Raw genomic sequence first — 21,160 nt, 5'->3', positions numbered from 1 at the left:
GAAACACGAAGAGGAATAACAACACAATTGTGTGCAAGGATTTGTTTGTGATCTGTGAATTTTTTTTCTAGAGTCTTTCTGTGCATAAGTGAACAATAATGATAGCCAACATCCTATTCTATTGAATGCTTTGCTAGACTGTACAAAGCATAACTAGATTTACATGCCTCCCAACATTTGGACACATGCAAATGAGATGGGGGAGGGTGACACCCAAAACAGGTAGTCCTATCGAAAAGGTCATGACAGCTCAGAGATGACCTCCTGCCAGTCTCACTCAGGGCAGATCATGGAGATAGTGCTGATAAAGAGATTTCTGCATGATCCTTCTGCCATCAGCACAGCGTGAGAGAATCTTTGATACACTCGTGTTGTGCTGACTGGTGTCAGTTCCTGGGTATACCTAAATGAAGGACACCAAGAAATGAAATCAGGACAACAATATCAAAGCCCCAAACTGGCGTCATCCTGCCGAAATCAAGACAGTTTGGGTGCACGAAAATTAGTTTGCTCTTCATTTTGATGTAGTGCAACATATTTCAAAAACAAAACTGACAAACATTTACATTGCAGCTTTTTGTAAGGTGATAGATTAACTTAGTGAAATATGCAGTGGATGAACTATCAGAAGTGAAGCATCAAGGCCGATGCTTGATGCACTCAGGGACACCTGATGGGCATATGTGTCTTCGTTGACCCGGTCATGGGCTGGAATTATTTAACAAAATAACCGGGTCCCTTCCTGTCATGTCCTCCCAGCTACAGACATTGAGCTGACCAGAAGGGGAACAGAGGAGAGGGGAATGAACTGGGAGAGCCAGCCTCTGACTACACACAGCTTCAGCCAGCAGATCTAACTTGCCCCCAAGGAGGCCATGCTCCTGCATCCAAAACGTAGCAAACAGAGGGGTGGCTGAAAATGTGTACATTTTGACCAGCATGTGTGTCAGTGTGTCTGTGTGTTTGCATGTTTGTATCTTTGTGTCTATGTATCTGCATGTGTGTCAGTGAGTGTATATGTCTATCTGCATGTGTGTCATTGTGTGTATATCAGTGTGTGTCTGTGACAGTGCATGTGTATATGAGCATACATCCCAGCATTCAAATGCTAACCCTACACACAAATATACCCCTGCATTTAAACATCAACACTACATATTAACACTGCTCTGTATTAAAACATCAACATTATGTGTAAACACACCCCTGCATTCAGAAAACAACACTACACACAAATATACGCCTGCATTTAAACATCAAATCTACATACAAACACACCCCCTACATTAAAAAACAACCACTCTACACAAATACACCAGTGCTTTCAAACGGCAAGACAACATAAAAGCAAATAACTAGATTCAAATGCCAACACTACACACAAACACACCCTCCTGCATCGACACACACATACTCCATACAAATACATGCTTACATACAAACACTGCTCAGTACTAAATACTGTCCTGCAAGGATGGGCAAATGGTAGATTCCAAAGCTGGCAAAGCATTGTGGGAATTGTACGACAAGTGGGGATCCACCTTTTGGCCACAATTGCGATGGAAGGGGGCAAAAAAAGATCTTGCACCAGGGCCTTCTCTACATTAATTCTGCCACGGAGTCAGTGTGTATGTGTATAAGGATGTAGAAGCACATAGCAATGAATGTGTTTCATGTCCCCTCTCCATAACCTAAATGACATCTAACTCATGCTTTTGGCATGGAAGCATGGGCTAGGGAACGTTCATTTGTTAGTAGACAGTCCGTGATTACACTGGAAATAGTAAAAACTTAAATGTAAACTGGAAGTAACATCATAAAATGGAAAAAAAAGGCTGCCCCTCAAAGATCTTCAGAGTAAAAACAAACTCTTACATTAATGTGTCATACCAGAATGAAAGAAATTACAAGTGAAAGGCCAGAGAGTTTGCAAATCCCTAAAGCATTTTGTTCTTCCTCAAGTGAGCGAATAAGGAGTGCAATATTGTACCGTTTAAAAATGTATATGCTATCATGAATATTACAAAGATTCTGGATTTTCTACGTATGGTTCTATGCATGGAGCTTTCATAAATCACATATGGCTTAATCAGTGTTGGCAGAGACTCGCCGTACGTTGTAAAACATAAATAGATGTATGTTTTTTCCTTTAAAGCAACTTGCAGCTGAAAATTATTGAGATAACTGATATTTATTCACTTCATTTTAGGTCTCAGTAGTTGTGTATACAAATTTATGATAAATTTATAAATCATAGTTACTATAGTAAAAGTGTGCAGAAAGAGACACAGAATAATCATAAACAATGGAAATGGTATGTTTTAAGATGCCTCTATTTGCCATTACAAAAAACATATTATACTCCTCCTTCTGTTTATTATATGTGTGTTATTCTAACTGGCACAATATTCATTTAAACTCTGAAACTCATTATTTAGTTTAACGTTCATGACTTCCATACAAAAACATTTAGTTATTTACCCAAATTCTAGCATAAACAAAAACACATATAATGATGCACATGTATGGTCTATATAAAGAGCCATTGCTACGTATCAATTCAAGATACGTATCAATTCAAGAACAAAACGTATTCATTTTAATGAAATAATAAAATTCTCTATTTTCTCCAGCCTACATTTATTAAAGCCCTTAGCATCTTTGAGGGGTTTTCTGTCTCAACAATAAGATGAGTGCGTTGTGAATTTAACACTGTGAGTGCTGGAGATGAACCCAGCACCCCTGCTCCACCTGCCTGTGAGTATCGTTTCTTAAACTTATATTTCTAGACCTGGTATTGCAAACATTTCATTTGTAAGTCGCGTTCCCCTCTGACATGCAGTGTGTTAATGTGTGGGAGTGGGCAGAATGCGATTGCGTTCCCTGAAGAATTAATTGATGGTTCTGCTCGTTTGGCTGCCTGCCTCTCTTGCTTGAGTTGTTCTCTATGTAGGAGTGAATCAGATGTATTTTCAGCACAGTTAAAAGCTTATCCTTGTGTCAATCAATGTGTTATTCTGCAATGCTTCTCGGGTAAGAGGGGCATTTAATTTGCACAGTACCAAAAAAACAATCCAATTTAAGCATAGCAAATATCATCAGTTGAACAGGAATTCACCTCCTAAAAGTTGTAAATGTAGTTGTATTTGTTTGAATGAGAACACATAGCAAAGATGGAAAACATTGTCCTAATGAGAGAATAGCCCCTCGTTATTTATTGAGCTATATGTTCTCTGCTTTAGTTTGTATCACTATTTTGGGTCACTAGCAACCAACAAACAATGCCCAAGCTGTAGTTGAAGAAGTTTTCCTCTGATATTTAGAATGTTGCTCACAGTCATAGAACAACATCACATGTAGAGCTATTGTTGCCTAGATGTATTAGCAATGCATACCCTTCACAGTAGATACACTTTATAAAAACACATCTCTTTTACACTGTACAACTCTGTATAATCTGTGAGCATGTCAAGTAAATGAAAATATTACAGTATCTCACTCTGTACTGAATGTTTAACCATGCATGTAAATAGTGATTGTACATTTTAAATTGGAAGCAATCTTTCTGAACACCAGTGGAATATTCTTGTGGATTTAACACTTTCCTGTAAAACATTTCGTATGTCCCACCCTCTTTAATTAAAACCATTAGCAATATGTTCTACTTACAGAAATGTAAACAGCTGCAAATGCGGCTAAGGTAGCATGTTGGGAGGGGAATGACTTCCTGTCGGGAGGGGATAAAACATATGATAGTTAACAAAAGATCAATCAACCATTTACATTTGAACAGTTATCAAGTATCAATTGATCAATAATTTAAATAGATGCCGTAGCTATACATACATAAATATATTTATGAAAAAAAATGTGGAAGGAACAGCGCTGCAGTACTGATCACATGGGGAGATAAAGCTGCACGCCTGAAGGGAAGGGTAATCCTCAGACCCTTCAGAAAATGGAGAGAACAAAAGACAACAAATACAGGATGCGCTAAGTAGAACAATGGGAGATAATCAAGATAGAAATAAAAATAAAAGTCTTTTATAGATACAATGTAGACCTTGGGTGAATATTCTTTTGTTCTTGCTTTGAATTCTCAATGGTCGAATATGGAATACAAAAGCAGAGAACGGAGACCAATAGTGAAAAACCATTATGAGAAATTGATCATGAGCAACACAGAAATGGAGAAGTGCCAATTTACAATTTAAAGAGCTATGCCCAGCTCTAGGTAAAACAGCATACAGTGGTATTTAATACTCCCCACATGTAGGATATTACTGGACAATTGGAGGTGTCTTCTCAAGATTCCTTACACCATCTCAGATAAACGTCAGCATATAAAATACATAAAAGAGGGAAAGACCCAATGGTGCAATAACGTAGATGATACTGCAACAACAGGCAACACTGAGGTCTTAAGAGTGCTAACTTACAATTTGAAGAGCTATAACCAGCTCTGAGTAAAACAGCATACAGTGGTATTTAAACTCCCCACATGTACGATGTCCTTCTAGCAATGCTTGCAGTGCCGGTCTTATGAAAATAAAATCACAAGAGAGGGCAACACTTACAGTGTTCAGAGCAACCACACTGCTCTATGAACCAGGCGTAGGTGGAATAATCCCCACCAAGGATTTCTTTTGCAGTACTGGATCTTTAAAAATGGTAAAAATCAGCCAGGATAAAACAGCAACATATAAAGTAATTGTACTGACCATAGGCAAGTGGTAGTCACAAAATACTTTGATTAAAACAGAGTAATATAAAATACACAAAGCGTTTTGCCAAACAGTAGGCTTTATCAAGTGTAGAGTCTACACTTGATAAAGCCTACTGTTTGGCGAAACGCATTGTGTATTTCCCTCTTTTATGTATTTATATGCTCACGTTTATCTGAGCTGGTATAAGGAATCTTGAGAAGACACCTCCAATTGTCCAGTAATATCCTACATGTGGGGAGTATTAAATACCACTGTATGTTGTTTTACCTAGCTCTTTAAATTGCAAGTTGGCACTTCTCCATTTCTGTGTTGCTCGTGCTATCTTGATTATCTCCCATTGTTCTACTTAGCGCACCCTGTATTTGTTGTCTTTTATAAATATATTTATGTAGTTACATCAAGTGCGGGGCCAGTGCCGATGGACTTGCGCGGCGCTGGAAAAAAAATATGCGTTTTAACACTTTCTAAGGGGGCTAACGGGGCAAAGCCACTTAAATAGTGGTTTTAACACTATAGGGTCAGAAATACATGTTTGTGTTCCTGACTCGATAGTGTTCCTTTAACCAAGTGTTAAACCAATATAATATCTAGAATTTGATCCATAGATATGTTCAACCATAGTTTACCTCTTTCATATTAAGTGCACCCACACTTATTATATATCATTTTGTTCAGGAGAAATAGGACTTTTCATTTCAAATCAAATATTTATATATGAAACAATTTAATATGAATAAAATCTAACATATGAAAAATGAATACATTTTGTTATTTTTCCAAGTTCTGCATGGTATTTTAACTGTGAATGTCATAATACTGTTAGCTTTTACTGCAATAAAATACAACGATTTTTATGCTTTCATGTCCCTCGAGTACAATGATGCCCCCATGTACAGGTTTTATGGTGTTTTGGAAAGTTACAGGGCTTGCACATTTCAGTTTTTACACAGTTTTTAATTTATAAAAATAATTAAACAGATTAGGAATGCATGCACATTATTATTATTATTATTATTATTATTATTATTATTATTATTATTTTGTTAACTCTCCTCCTTCTAATACTATCTCCTGCAGTGTTTGCTTGTCCCCCCCCCTCTCAATCTGTGATCCCTACACAAAATATTTACAACACTCTGTGAGAATGGTGTCTATTTTCTATCATACCTATGTCTTATGTCACTCTAACCTCAGTATCATAACTTAACTTTGGATTATATGTGTCGGTTTTGTTCAGAAATGCTTTAGACTTGAGAAAGGGATGTTCTCCCAAATGTTTGCAATTCCAAAACATTGTTTTATAATTTTATACATTATCCCCCAATTGGGATCGGAAAGGAGGGTAAGTATTGCTGTTGGAGGGAGGGCCAGATCATTAGGGCATGCTTTCTCACCAATGCGTCACAAAATGTAAAAGTGCCAAAATCAGGATCCAGTATTTGACTAGGCCCCTTACTGCAGTACTGCCTTTGTCGCACTTTTGCCAGACCCGCCTGTACAACCACATTATCCTTAATACTAAATACCAAAATTTGAAGACAGGAACAACCTTAACAAGGTTATTCACTAAAGTCCAAATGGCCCCTTATTATGAGGCAAAACCATATGGTTCCATATTGATTAACACTCTAAGTCATTGTGTATGCAAAACAAAAGCAAAGCTTCAACTAATTAAGAGATTCTTTGATAAATATCTATAATATTTGTTCTGATCCATCCCACAGTCATTTTAAAAAAAGGATATAATTTCCTGTATCAAAGATCTCCAATGATGTGATAATCTTTCCACCAACCTATATATAGATATCAGAAGGTGTGCATGAACTACATAACTAGCTTAGTCCTATACCTTTGGATATAAAACTATTAATCAAACAAAATTATAAAGAAAGGGTAATAGGCGCTCACTGCAAAATGATACAAAGTGAAAGCGGGCTGCAGTAACTAATACAAGGAATCCCAAACCTTGTGAGTAATGGAAGGTAGAAAAAGAACAAAAAAAGAGCAGAAGAAACAATAATGGTGCAATAAAGTATATACAATATGTGAGTGACGTGTGATCTTATGTGATTACACTCACATTTAATTGCGCTATCTCAGAGCTCAGCTGTTTCAGCGCATGGGTGGAACAATCCCCGTCTAAGGATATATGGTGGTATAGGCGTCCAGATGGCTCAAATGAAGTGCAATGTGCAGTACATATATACGAGTGAATACAGAAAAAATGCTCCAATGGTGAAATAAATATTTATAAATATAAAGTAGATAAAAAGTATAACATACTCACATTTACCAGAGCAGAACTTGCTCTGGTATATACAGCGTTGTTGGTATATGGTTACAGGAAATGCCAATTACCACACCCGGAAGTTATTTGCACTTATAGACTGCCTATAAAAACAGAACTTTATGAGAATGATGCCACACTTCTGAAGAAGCCTTTGAAGAGGCGAAACGCGTAAAGTGGGACTCCTTGAGCATATTTTTATTGTTCTTATTGCTTTTTGTTTGGTTAATAAAGAGTGTATTTTATATTTAAATTTACACTTTCTTTTCCTGGTACCATCATATTCCTAGGTGGGGATTATACCACCAACGCTGTATATACCAGATCAAGTTCTGCTCTGGTAAATGTGAGTACGTTATACTTTTTATCTACTTTATATTTATGAATAGTTATTTCACCATTGGAGCATTTTTTCTGTATTTACTCCTATATATGTACTGCACACTGCACTTCATTTGAGCCACCAGGAGGCCAATACCACCATATATCCTTAGACGGGGATTGTTCCGTCCATGCGCTGAAACAGCAGAGATCTGAGATAGCTCAATTAAATGTGAGTGTAATCACATAAGATCACACGTCACTCACATATTGTATAAACTGTATTGCACCATTATTGTTTCTTCTGCTTTTTTTTTTAGGTCAAATACGTATATAGCTTCATAATATTTGTGTACGTATCAAGTTTTGTATAAACATAAAATTATGAATGAGAAAATATTTCACTGATCTAAAAATTAAATATTTTAAGAAAACATACTAAGTTCTATATTTGTCAAGGTATAGCATGAAAGCCCTTGTCATTGAGTATTGCAGAATATAGTGACATCACAGAAAGAGGGACAATTCTACTCTTTCTAGTCCACCTTACATCCTTCAAAGTTTCCAAATACGTTTGGTGTTTGGTGTAAGAGGATATCCTAAAAATACTAAAGATTGAGAAAACAAAGTTTGGCTAACCACTCATATTGTAGAACCAGTTTCTGCAACTATAGGCTATCCTGTGGTCCTGTATCTAAGCTTTGCATGCATCTTAGGGAGGTGGTGGGATACTGGCAAAAAAAAATTAAGTCTGCCCATGTGCCAATGTCAAGTTCTCGAGATCTTGTCAAGCAACACTAAGCATTCAGCTTTCTGTATGCTTGCTCTTCATGCTCATTATAATCCATGACTACAACAGTGACTTCTTATTTTCCGCATGTAGGACCAGATTCCCTAAACATCGACTTGTTTTATCCATAAGGGAGCTCTGTGTTGAAAATCTTGATGTCTCCTGTCAGCCCAATGATATTACAGCAAATTAACCACAGACATTAATTTAAGCCTCTACTATAAATAATCATTTAGTGGTCATCTGTTTTTTCATTTTTTCATTTTTTAGCTGAATTGCACAGTCTAGATATTTTAATTCTGAAGTGTCCTTGTTTGGGACCTGTTTAATATGACAGTGACATAGGCTTCATTTGTAATGACATATGTAAGTTATGGTGGATTTCTGCCCTGTACTAGTTTAAGTACGTTTGCCAAAATACAAAAATAATACGCCTACAAATGCTAATATCTTAATTTTTAAATCTGTATTTATCATAAAATCAACTAAACACAGTGGGGATTATGTACCAAAAAGCAGTTGTAGTGGACTGAAGCACACATTTTTATAACTCTAGGCTTAAACCTAAATTTCAGACTGGGCTTTTTTGACCTAAACTTGTTTTTGAACTCCACATCATTCCCTATTCAGTGAAAAAAACAATACAAATATGATGTCTTTTTAATTTTCATTCTCACCTTCCAGCATTTATGACTGCAGTATCTGAACCAGAACAAATGTCTTCTAGCACATACGGATTTTCTTTGCAGGATACATTTAAAGAAGTATAGTTAGGTTTGCAGACAGTCAGGAAATATGGTGTTTGGTAACCAGTGGATAGCTGGATAATGTCAGTAATGAGAGCAGTAGAGCAGAGACCAAATACGTGGACTCCTAAGAAGTAAAAATTGTTACAAATAAACACTTAAGTCAGATGTGTTTTTATTTCAACTATTTTAGCCTAAAATTTGAAATTCACTTTGTATTCACAGTGAATTCACAATTCAGTGGCTGACCTTAAAAAAATTGTAGACAAATGTATAGATCACACAGTTGATGTATATGAGAGCTTATTAAAGTGCAAGTGTTATATCGACTGTGACTGTGACTGTGCTCAAAAAAATTAATCTCTTAGCTGCTACCACATTGTAATGTGCAATTCTCCAAAAATAACATCAAAGACATAATTTTTTGTACCAGATTCAGTGGTGCGCTTAAATATGTGCATACAACTTAATAGTACACGTAGTGCAAACAAGGAATATATATATATATATATATATATATATATATATATATACTGTATCTTTACATATCCTTGAACATCCAATGTTGTGTATACCTTTAAGAAAAAACAGAAATAGTGCAGTACCCTTATGTACCCAAGTGTGATATACACATAAATTGGAACACTCACATTTTCCAGAGCTATGGCCTAGCTCTGGGAGTTATTTGCCTGTAGGTCCGTTTAGGCGACCTGCCCCTTTTTCTTTATGATAGTAGTTTAGGAGTTTTCTTCATTCTGGTGCAGTCTGCATTCCGGCGAAACACATCTCTGGGACTATTTATATTACTATTTGATATTTTAATTGTAAGTTCTAATAAAGTATATACTTTTTAAAGTTTATACTTTTATTTATTTTCTATTTTTTTTACCACCAATGTTCCTGCATTCTACAACTAAGGGTGGTATGATCCCCAACTATACTCTGCTGTTCAACTGAGCTAATTAGTTGGCTCCAGGCTTGTGAGTATTTTACCTATTTATATGAAAATATTTGTTACAAACGGTATCACACTATATATACATCTCTTTCCTTGAGATACTGCATACTTCTTCTGAATACACAAGAAAACTCCTAAACTACTCTCCATCAAGAAAAAGGGCAGGTCGCCTACACGGACCTACAGGCAAATAAATCCCAGAGCTAGGTTATAGCTCTGGAATATGTGAATGTTCCAATTTATGTGTATATCACACTTGTGTGCATAAGGGTACTGCTCTATTTCTGTTTTTAATTTTTTTCTTAAAGGTTTACACAACATTAGATGTTCAAGGATATGTAAAAATACAGTATATATATTCCTTGTTTGCACTAAGTGTATTAAGTTTTATGCACATTTTTATGTGCTCCACTGAATCTTGTACAAAACATTTATAGATCAACATTAAAATTCTTATATTTTTGTATTTTTTTTCACAAATCTCTACATTTACAATTTTGCAAATAAGTCAACAGACCCTTTATGCTTCATGCTGCAGGTTTTACAATTTCTTAAGGTACTGTGCTGAAACACATCTTCTTTCAAATAGCCAATTTGCAAGTATGAAACAGACTAATCACACACATTGGTGGAGTCTACACATTTTAAAACCATTTGCCATATTTCGATTTAATCTTAGATTGTAATTCTTTAAGGATGTTTTCTGTGCTCCGTGATACATTACCATAGTTGATATATTTCAGAAATTATTATTTAAGCTAACATTCTCGTGATGTAACCATATTCTCGAACGTATTTTCAGTCTTTGAAAAAACTATTAAAGTGAAAATAATTATCATTAAAAGTTATATTTGGTGAAAAAAGAAATCTGAGAAGCAGGACTATTTAAGGTAAATCGATTCATCTTATTTAAGTCATTATGAAACCATTTGACCTTAATAAGACAAAAGTGAGTTCAGCAATTACATCATGACCCACATACAATTACACATAAACAACAAACTAATGGACAAACTGCTGTGCTAATAAAGTATTTAAATCCTGCTGGTGCAATAACAATTTAATAAAAATGTTCAAGTTTGTTTTCTTTTACTTTTGTTTGTGTGTGCGCTTGAGTATATCTGCTCGTTATTCCTACCTATGAATCGGACAGCTCTTCTCAGGAAGGAGTTGAAGTTACATCCTCCTGCATTTATATTAGCTTCGGCTCCAATGCCATTTTTTCTTTTAGAGAGGCAACAGTAAAGGACACCTTCGCCTACCATAATCTAAGAGAAAAGAATGTAGCAAAAGATTATATTAATAAAAAAAATATCACATGGGTAAAATTGCTGTCGACATCTGTCAAATAACTGTGCTTCTCAAACAAGTCTTCTTGGGCAACCAATGGTTACAGCCAAAATTAGAGGTGAGCCTGTAAGCTTGGGCATATTTTTAGATATCCATTTTAGATATCTGTTTACCAAAATAGGTTCAGTTAGGTTTAATTATTTAAATTGATCAACCTGAATTAAATTGCTGTTTAACAGAAATCTATGTCTGAACGCTTCACAGCTAAAGTTGTGCAAGTCCTAAATTGTGAACTACTGGCAGACCTTTCAGACTGGTTTGAGAGCCACTAGTTTACAACATGGCAGTTAAAATACTTAATAAATGATGTGGATAGAGCAGGTCAAATAAAACCTGAGCACTTTAAAGCATATTTTGGGTAGAGCAGTCAGAGAAAACAATATAATTGCTTTTAATGAGCTTTATTTATTTTAATATAGTGTAAAATAGAAAATAGATTATGTACACTTTGAGCATATTCATCATAAGTAATTCTAAAAAAAAATGTCAGGTGCGCGCATCTTGTATCATGGAGACACCACAAGAGGAGTAAATGAAGTCATGTAGAACAACAAGGGAGAGCAATAACAAAATGTAAAAAACATGATAAAACCTCTAAAATAAACATGCAGATGTTTAAATATGTCAGTTTGTCAATACAGGTTTCAGCAAAAGTTAATACTAGAAATTGAAAAATAAAACAAATAGTTTGACCTTTTGTAATGTATAGGTCATTTGTGCTGAGACAGTTGGGAATATGCAGCCTTGGGATACTTTGAAGTAACCTAACCGGCATCTCCAAGAAGTATAGAACATTTCACATGTGTTATGTCAGGTTAAAGGGATACTCTAAGCAACAAAACAACTTTTGCCTAATGAAGCGGTTTGAGTGTATAGATCATGCTGCAGTCTCACTGCTCAATTATCTGCCATTTAGTCCTTAAATCACACAGTGTTTCTGTTTATGCAGCCTTAGTCCCTCCTCCCCTGCCTGTGACTCAGACAGCCACCATGAAAAAAATGCTTTCATTTTAAATCAGTACAGTGTGTTTACTTTGTGAATTTTTATCTCTGGATGTGTTCATTGAGCTCTAATTACACACAAAATGTTCATGCTGGCTATTAACAGAACATGAGATAAGTTTAAACATTAGATATCTCTTTACAGGAAATGTGTAGCAAGACTGTGTAGGTCATATTAAGGGGAGGCATGACTAGGACTACATAAACAGAGTGATTTAACCCTTAAATGGCAGATAATTGGGCATTTAGACTGCAAGGACATAATCTATACACCAAAACCACTCCATTAAGCTAAGCTTGGTCTGTGTTTATAGTATCCCTTTAAGATTGATGTTTTAGAAATAGAAACATTCTGAGGAAGATGGGCACATTAATGCTCTTCATTGTCCTAATATAAAGAGTTAATTGCATGTCGAAAAACATACATAAAATAGCCCACCTACAAAGTCACCATCCCAATGGGAAAATCAGGATATTCTTATTATTTAAAATAATATATAATCGTAGTACATAATTCTATATTTATATCATTTAACATACATATTTAACATTTTATACATATAAATGCTCCTGCAATCAATTCCTTTTAGATTGATTTTATATGAATATTTGTATTTACATTAACAAATGAATTCACATTACGTTATGTAATAAGACACGTGCAGTTTTAGTCAGACATCATAAAACAAAGTACAGTAGTACCCTGATATTAATCTTAATAAATAATCGTATTATTTAAAGCGGCACTGTCATGGCCGAATCACGTCTTTTTTTTAACCCCCCTCCCGACTCCACTACATCTAACTGACCCCCTGGTCACCCCCAAATGCCCCTAAGCCCCCCATATTACCTATTTTTTTACTTTGTTTTCTGCCCTGATCTATATTCAGGGCACCACCATCTTTGCGTGGGTAGAGGAAGTCCCTGTGGGACATGTCATCTGCCCACACTAGATAGCGCTGTGAGATTCCCGTACATGCCCACTTAAACACCTGGGCATGCGAACGGGAATTTCATCTGTTCATTCGTCAGAAAGCCGAATGAATGACTAGAAATGTCTGACGAACAAACAAAAACTGAATATAAGTGTTCGTTTGTTCGTTCTGTTTATTACAAGGAGGGAGCTACTGGCGCGCAGCTCCCTCCTTGTAATATGTAAAGATAGAAGCGGCAGGGAGCACTGCTCCCCGCCACTTCCTAAGCCCCCCATGTCCCCCCTCACTCTATGGGGGTCAATATGACCCCCATATTAGCATAAATGAGAATAAAATCTCCCGAATGCCCCTACTTGCTATACCGCGAGTAGGGGCATGTCTACTAAACAGTGAGCAGCCTGTTGCCCCTACTAGCCCCCCCACCCCCCTGCATGGTGGGTGGGGGCCATAAATCACAATGGAGGGGGACCTACTGTCCTCCCCTCTGCCCCCACCCCTGAACGTTGGGTGGGGGCCATAAAGATAATGAGGGGGGGCATAAAGATAATGAGGAGGGGGACCTACTGTCCTTCCCTCTGGCCCCCACCCACTGCACAGGCCCCCACCCCTGCATGGTGGGTGGAGGCTATAAATCACGATGGGGGGACCTACTGTCCTCTCCCCCCAGCTCCCACCCCTTGGCGGCGGGTGGGGGCCCTAAGACAAATCCCCCCCTTCAAAGGTGACTAGGGGTCCCCAAGTCTCTAGTCACCCATGCCGCCACCCAAATAAAAACTATCCCCTACCTACCCCCTCACCCTAAAAATAGTGAGGGGGGAATAATATAACTAACCTGTAAATAAAAATAAAACTTACCATCTGATGTCTTCTTTCTTCTAAAATCTTCATTTTTCAGCCCAAAAAAAGACCAAATAAAAAACCATTACATCTGTTGAACTTAAAATAAAATTAAAAACCCAAGCGCAAAAAAAAACCAGACGAAAAAACAAAAAAACAGATGATAATTTTTTTAACCATCTTCACCCATGGAGGGCTCCGCACAGACTGATAAAGCCTTGCCCCACCCTGCAATTAGGCTAAGAACACTCTGATTGGTTGGTTTAAGCCAATCAGAGTGCTCTTTGTCATTTTACACAGCATTGGAAAGTTCTTTGGAATTTTCCCACGCTGTGTCATTTGACTCATAACACTCTGATTGGTGGGCTTGGAATCTAACCAATCAGAGTGCTCTGTGTCATTTTACACAGCGTGGGAAGGTTCTTTGGAATTTCCCCACGCTGTGTAATTGGACTCATAACACTCTGATTGGTGGACTTGGAATCTAATCAATCAGAGTGCTCTGTGTCATTTTACACATCGTGAGAAAGTTCTTTGGAATTTTCCCACGCTGTGTAATTTGACTCATAACACTCTGATTGGTGGGTTTGGAATCTAACCAATTAGAGTGCTCTGTGTCATTTTACACAGCGTGGGAAAGTTCTTTGGAACTTTCCCAATTTAGGTCTTTCAGCCTTTTGGTAGATAGCTCTCTGATACCGTGGGAATTAGGGAGTTATCTACTAAGCGGCTGCAAGATGCAGCCACAGCACGAATAGGATCAGACTTTCATTCATTCAAATAAAATTCCGATATGAACAAAGTCCCGAATTGCGTTCTAACATGAATGGAGAAACTGTTCTTATTCTGTTAGTACAGAATTCAGCAGTTTTGATGACATTCTGTCTAAATGATAGGACGTTCAGCAATACTGGCAGGAAGCATTGTGGGAACAGGGAGGAAAGCTAAGGATTGTGGGAAAATTGCTCTGACCACCGGAAACAAAGCACACTTTGCTCCTGGTCATAGCTGGTCATGGCATAGGAAACCTCCATAAGAGAAATAGTCCCTACTTTGTCTTAATTTTTAAAGAAAACTAGAGCAGACAGGAAGAAATGAAGAACAGATCCTGAGAGAGGGAGAGAAGAGTAATCAATTGGGGAAAGGTAAGTTCGGTATGACAGTGCCGCTTTAATAGTACATTTATATAACACTACGTAATTAATTCCAATTATATGCGTTTCTGTTCAATTATATGTATTTTTCCCAAAAAATATATTTATTTAAATCAGGAAAATAAATCACAATACATTATATAGTAATACAAGTGCAATGTAGTCAGACATCATAAAAAAAGTACAGTATTACCAAGATATGTATTTCATGGCAGAAACCAATGATACCGGTATGTATTTCGAAGCAATTTATTTATTTGTTTTTAATATTACAATTTTCAGTGATGCCTTCATGAAAAGCATGTTTCTATGCTTCCAGTCTGCCTTGATTTCTACCTGATTATACATTTTTAAAACTAGAACCATGTTTTTCTACTTTCTAAAAAATAAACATAAAAAAACAATCTAATAAAAGAAAACTTGATTACTCACAAAAGCAACTGTTAGAAAAACCCCTATTTCGTGCAAAAAGATAAACTATTGTAAGGAAAATAAATCAGGCACTGTTTATTTATTTTTCTATTAATTTTGTATGATTGTACATAGGGCCTATCACCCTCCCCTTGCCTTGATATCTTCCTCGTTACTCTCCTGTGAAGATAAACAAAAAAATAAGAAGTCTTGGACAATATGGTAGTGACTATAGCCATGAAAGTGGTCAGAATGGAAAGAATTGGTACAACCAATATAGTGAATGGATAATAACCATTGCCTCTGACTTAGCGGGTTTGTTGAAGTACATGCCATGTCTCTAATTTAAAGAACAGCTGTTTGGCCCAAAGTTCTGGAAACAACATGGCAGACCTGGTGTTTTAAAGGGACACTCTAGGCACCCAGACCACTTCATCTCATTTGAGTGGTCTGGGTGCCTTGGCCCTCTACCCTTAACCAAGTTTGTCAAAACACTGTGGTTTTTGCTAAACCGCAGTGTTTTGGTTAAATTGAAAATCCCACCTCCAGCTGCCTTCTCTTACCTAGCCGCTAGATGGTGCTTCCGCATCCATAGGAGAGGAAAGGTGAGTTACGACGTGCGACGCCCCCACGCACTGTATGAGGACGTCGCACATCACGTGGGTCTAATGCAGCTTCACAAGGGGATTCAATGAATCTCTGCGTGAAGCGTGCGAGGGGCGGGGCGCTGCGTTAGATGCGCATGCGCTCTTGCTTCCCAATGATTCCCAATGAGTATGAGCTCATTGGCGGAGGGAAGGAGAGTGGGTCAGCTGATAGGATGACGCGGAAGGGGGTGTAGACGACGGAGGATGGATGTGTGACGTGGCGCTGGAAATAAGGTAAGAATTATAATATTTATTGAAGTTTATATGTCTTGCAAGGGGGGTTACAGAGGTGCAGGGGATGGGTAGAATTTAGTTTGGGAGGAAAATAAGCTGTATTTTCGGTGAGTACAGTTTCCCTTTAAGGCCAAACAGATCCAAAATCCAGCAAATAAACTGTCACACAACAGTATTGTCCATCTTTATAAACCAGACAGATATATACCATTATAGCTTTATGTTTTTTTTATTAGTATTTTAATTTTTAAAACTAACCGTAATTAGACATTTGCACGCATAAAAATGAGCAACTACAAAATTATTTACCAAAGTCTTCAAGAATCTGTTGATCATATAATTTGTCATGACTGTAGCCTTTTAAATCAAGGCAGGAAAATATGCATAACAAAATCACGTAAAATTACCTTCCAAATATGTTTGCTTGTTTTACAAAGTATTCTTTGTGCACAAGCAAATGCATTCCCACACAATGCACAGCATATATTGGATATTTTATTTCCAGAAAATGTATCCGATAAATAAAAAGGAGTGGTATCTTGGTGAAGGAATTGGCTGGAGACAACAAACAGACTAAACAATATAAAAGTTATTTCAAGTCTACTGTTATTTAGGCAGGCCACATGTGTAATATTCTTAAAGTGGGGTTATCGTGTAATTAGCCCAATTATAATCCCTCGATACCCCAGTAACATCTGCGTTCATTCTAGAAATAATGAATAGAGCTTTTTGCAAATATTGAACCAATTCAAAAAATCCCATGCAAAAACAATATTAATTATTATTCATGCATTATTCAATTGTTTCAATTCTAGATACAGCAGGGATGGGTAGAACAAAAAGATGAGAAGAACAAAAATATCTTAGGTGTTTTAGTCTTTGTGTTCCACAAAACACATTTTAGTTGATTTCTTTTTGTCCCTTCTGCTGTACCTGTGTATTAAACAATGAAATAAGCATACATAATCATTTTTGCAATTAAACATTTCATTAATGATAGCAACACTGACAAGCTCAGAGCAATAACAATGCAATGTGAACAATTTGACAAGTAATTATCATGAATACACAGTAAAAGAAGAGCAAGTTTAAATCAAAATAGTTGTATCAAATGCGTTGCTGATTAAGAAGTAACACATTAACTGTATAGTAGACATCATGGAAGTTGGGTGCAAAAGGGGCTTGAATGCTATAGGTTTTTAAAATCTTTTTATCTATCTTCTTAACATTTTAATTTTTGTCATTTAATAGCAAGGGCTGCCAGTTGCCACATGGTAAACCCTTGCACATTTGACAAATTGGGTTTCAAATTATTTTGTCTGAAATGATTACATGGATGAGATTTGGACAAACCAAAATGCCACATGGATTAAAACTTTAATTGTCCTAAATGTTTTTGCAATGCACAAGTTTAAATTCTACTTTGGTGTAGCACAGGCAATTGTTCTAGAGGAGACCAGTCTCTGTCATCAATATGTTCACCAAGAGCTGTCTAACGTATGAAGGTTACAAAAGTGTAAAAACAGACAATAGTGATTATATTTGGCTGTAGTGAGCTGAAATCGCACCTTTGGTATTTTTCAAACAGTTTAAGGGGCACTATAGTTTTAGGAACACAGATGTATTTCTGACACTATAGTTCTAAAACCAACTTTTTCATGCACCAAGCAGGGCTCCTTGCCCCAAACCACGTCCTTGGCTGACAAAATTAGAATTGATGATCTCAGCCAATCACAATGCTTTCCCATAGGAGATGGGCTGGTGGTGGAGCCAAACGCCACCCTGTCCAATAAGTATCTCCTCATAGAGATGCATTAAATCAATACATCTCTATGGGGAACTTTCAGCATCTTCATGCAGAGCATGGAGATGCTGAATGTCAGTGCTGCATACTGTGCAGCGCTGACCCAGGACGCACTTCTAGTATCCATCTGAGGAATGGCCACTAGAGGTATTCCTAGACTGTAATGTAAAAGGCAGTGTTTACATTAAAAAGCCTGCCGGAACTGACTATACTCACCATAACAACTACAATAAGCTGTAGTTGTTCTGGTGACTATAGTGTCCCTTTACGTTTCTTACTTGTATCAAAGGAGGTCTAATGCGCGCGTGTCATATATCGAGCATGCGTTTTAGCTCCCGCTCATCATGGGATGTCGGAGGATGTGGAGCCGCATACCCAGCGCTGAAGGACATCAGCGCTGGCATAAGCTAAGCAAATAAGGGGTTTTAGCCCTTTCTTTACCGTGGTGGTGGGTTGGGGGGCAAGGGAGGAGGGAGCTATAGTACCAGGAATACAGCTTTGTATTACTCGCACTTATAGTATCCTTTTAAGTAACTGAGCAACCATCCAGTTAGATATAGCAGAGAGGCAGTCAGAGACACAAATCAAGAGGGACAGCGAGAGATCAGGAGAGGACAGATAGATCTGTGTGACATCAGTATAGAAATGATATTGGAAGCCAAAGTAGCGAATAAGTTACCAAGGCAGGCAGCATATATCAATAACAGTAGGGAACTAAGGGTAGATCCTTGGGGAACACAAGCAGAGATAGTTTTAGAAAAGAGAAATAGCTAGGGAAAGAAATTGGAAATATGCCAGAGGAGAATGAGAGATTGAGTGTGAAAGATGTGGATCAAGGGAACAGGTGGTGGGGCAGGAGAACTGAAGCAGAGATCTCTTCTGGCATAGCAGTGCGAGTGGGCATAGAACAGAGGAAGAAGTCAAGACAATGTTTTTTTCTAAGAGACTGATGTTTTGAGGGTGGTATTATGTGGGTATGGGGTGTGCTTATGTCAAAGGTCAGCAAATTGTGGTCAGATTTACTTGCAGTTGGACTACATTTATTTTATAGGTATGAAAGATTTTTTTGAGGTATGAAAGATATTTTTTTACAAATGATATTATACTTAAAGAATCTGACTGATATGGATCCTATCCACTTTTGTGGTACTTCAGTAAAAAATAGGAAACCATCATTTTGGAGTTAATAATATTGACTTTGTGTAGTCTTTTATGTTGCTATACATTCCCTTTTACTTTGTTCTATGTAGAGATGTAGTTTTGCATTTTCACAATGAGCTTTTCTGTAGAAGCATATCTTTAAAAAAAAGTCCTTATTGTATAGAAGTAATGGTTTCTTAGTCACTTCTTTAAGAGAGACCACATTTTAAAATCCTTCATTCAACTCTTAGCAGTATTTGTTAGAAATCCAGATGTTTTAGTGATTTTTTGAAAATTGAATTACTTAAAGACAATGCAACTATGGTAAAAAAAAAAAAAAAGAAAAAGAAAAAAAAAAGATCTGCCAGATATTTATACTAATCAAGGGTTGGTTTAGCAGGAAGTTATGTAGGGTATGGAGTTAGGGGTCAACTTGGATAGGATTCTCTACTGCCTGCATCACCCTGTAGACCGCGGCACTTTTTTAAAAATAAAATATCATCATTAACAAATAGTGTAGGTCTGCCTGCTATTGACACAGATCTAGAAGTTTTGAGAGACAAGTTTGCATAGTTCAAGTCTCATTGCAGAAAGGCTATGCATAGATATGGGAGCCAAGTTGCAATTTACAATTCCTTGGCTGAATCTGAAATACTTAGTTTAGTGGATAACCTTGTGGATTTTTGATGCTTGTCATACAAAATAAATTGAAATGGGATATGTTACACTTGTAAACATGAATGAATCGTTTCATTATTGTTAACTAATTTATCTGCACATTTAAATAGTACAATGCATTGATTATAATAGGCAGAAGCATTGAATAGTTCATCAAAATTACAAACCCATTTGGTACTTACTGTTGCTGCTGGTCCAGCAAATGCCAAACAGAGGAGCATGAGGAATGGAATGGTCTCCTGGCTAGGTTCAATATAGGGCATGCTGAGACTTCTGTCATAACAACTGAACCCTGACTGAACTGGTTTAAAAACATCTGTAAGCTCCAGAAAGTAGAGGCTAACAACTGATGATGCCAGAATAGGTAGCTAAAAGATAAAAATGAAAAAAAAAAACATATTAAATTAAAAAAAATGTAAACAGAAATTGACACTCAAATACAAATAAAGGCATTTAGTTAAAGGTAATAGAGCAAAACTGGCTGAAATAATATGGATCAATTCTATGCAATTCAAGGCATCATTACGCTATAAGGGTTTTGGTGCTTATAGTATTCCTTAAAAATAGTCTTATATTGTTCCATTTAATGGTTGACTGTTTGAACCATAAACATTCTGCTTCATTGCAAAGGCTATGGTGCAGAATATTCAGATCTCTCTTTCGCTTCTAATAATATTTTGATTTCCAAAAACTCATGCAGCCATAAAACTGAATACACCAGTATGAGAAGACTACTTTGTGGTGGAGTGTTTTCCTGATCTGTGATGGGTTTGCCGTTTAACCCCTTAAGGACCACACTTCTGGAATAAAAGGGAATCATGACATGTCACACATGTCATGTTTTCTTAAGGGGTTAAAGAGGATTGGAGGAGTTTATTGCAAAAAAAAAATGTAAATAGATTAACAAGCCAAACAATGCTTGGACTGAATATGTAACACAACAGAATCTTCATGTGTGAATGTGAAGCCCTCCAGTCATTCATGCTGTAAGGTAAAGGTGTAATTTTTTGGAGTACATTTTTCTTTTTTTTTTTACAACTTAGGTAATTCATTATTTCCTTAAGTTTGTTGAGTTATTAGAATTATGTTCTTTTTTTGACATTTGTATGGGCAAAAAGAATATTAAAAATGATCTTCAA

General features: G+C 36.7%; 1 protein-coding gene across 1 annotated transcript in view; it reads right to left on the bottom strand.

Moving 5' to 3' along the window:
• Nucleotides 1–21,160, bottom strand: part of PLPPR4 (phospholipid phosphatase related 4) — a 99,696-nt gene that overhangs the window by 12,980 nt on the left and 65,556 nt on the right. The window contains exons 2-5 of the mRNA XM_063428345.1: nt 20,204–20,389; nt 10,968–11,097; nt 8,803–8,998; nt 3,670–3,727 (exon numbers count right to left, since the gene is read on the bottom strand). Coding sequence (XP_063284415.1) covers nt 3,670–3,727; nt 8,803–8,998; nt 10,968–11,097; nt 20,204–20,389 — 570 coding nt within the window. The remainder of the gene's footprint in view (nt 1–3,669; nt 3,728–8,802; nt 8,999–10,967; nt 11,098–20,203; nt 20,390–21,160) is intronic.

The sequence above is a fragment of the Pelobates fuscus genome, chromosome 7, assembly GCF_036172605.1.
Source record: "Pelobates fuscus isolate aPelFus1 chromosome 7, aPelFus1.pri, whole genome shotgun sequence".
NCBI classification, from domain to species: Eukaryota; Metazoa; Chordata; class Amphibia; order Anura; family Pelobatidae; genus Pelobates; species Pelobates fuscus.
This window is presented reverse-complemented; position numbering and strand designations above follow the sequence as displayed.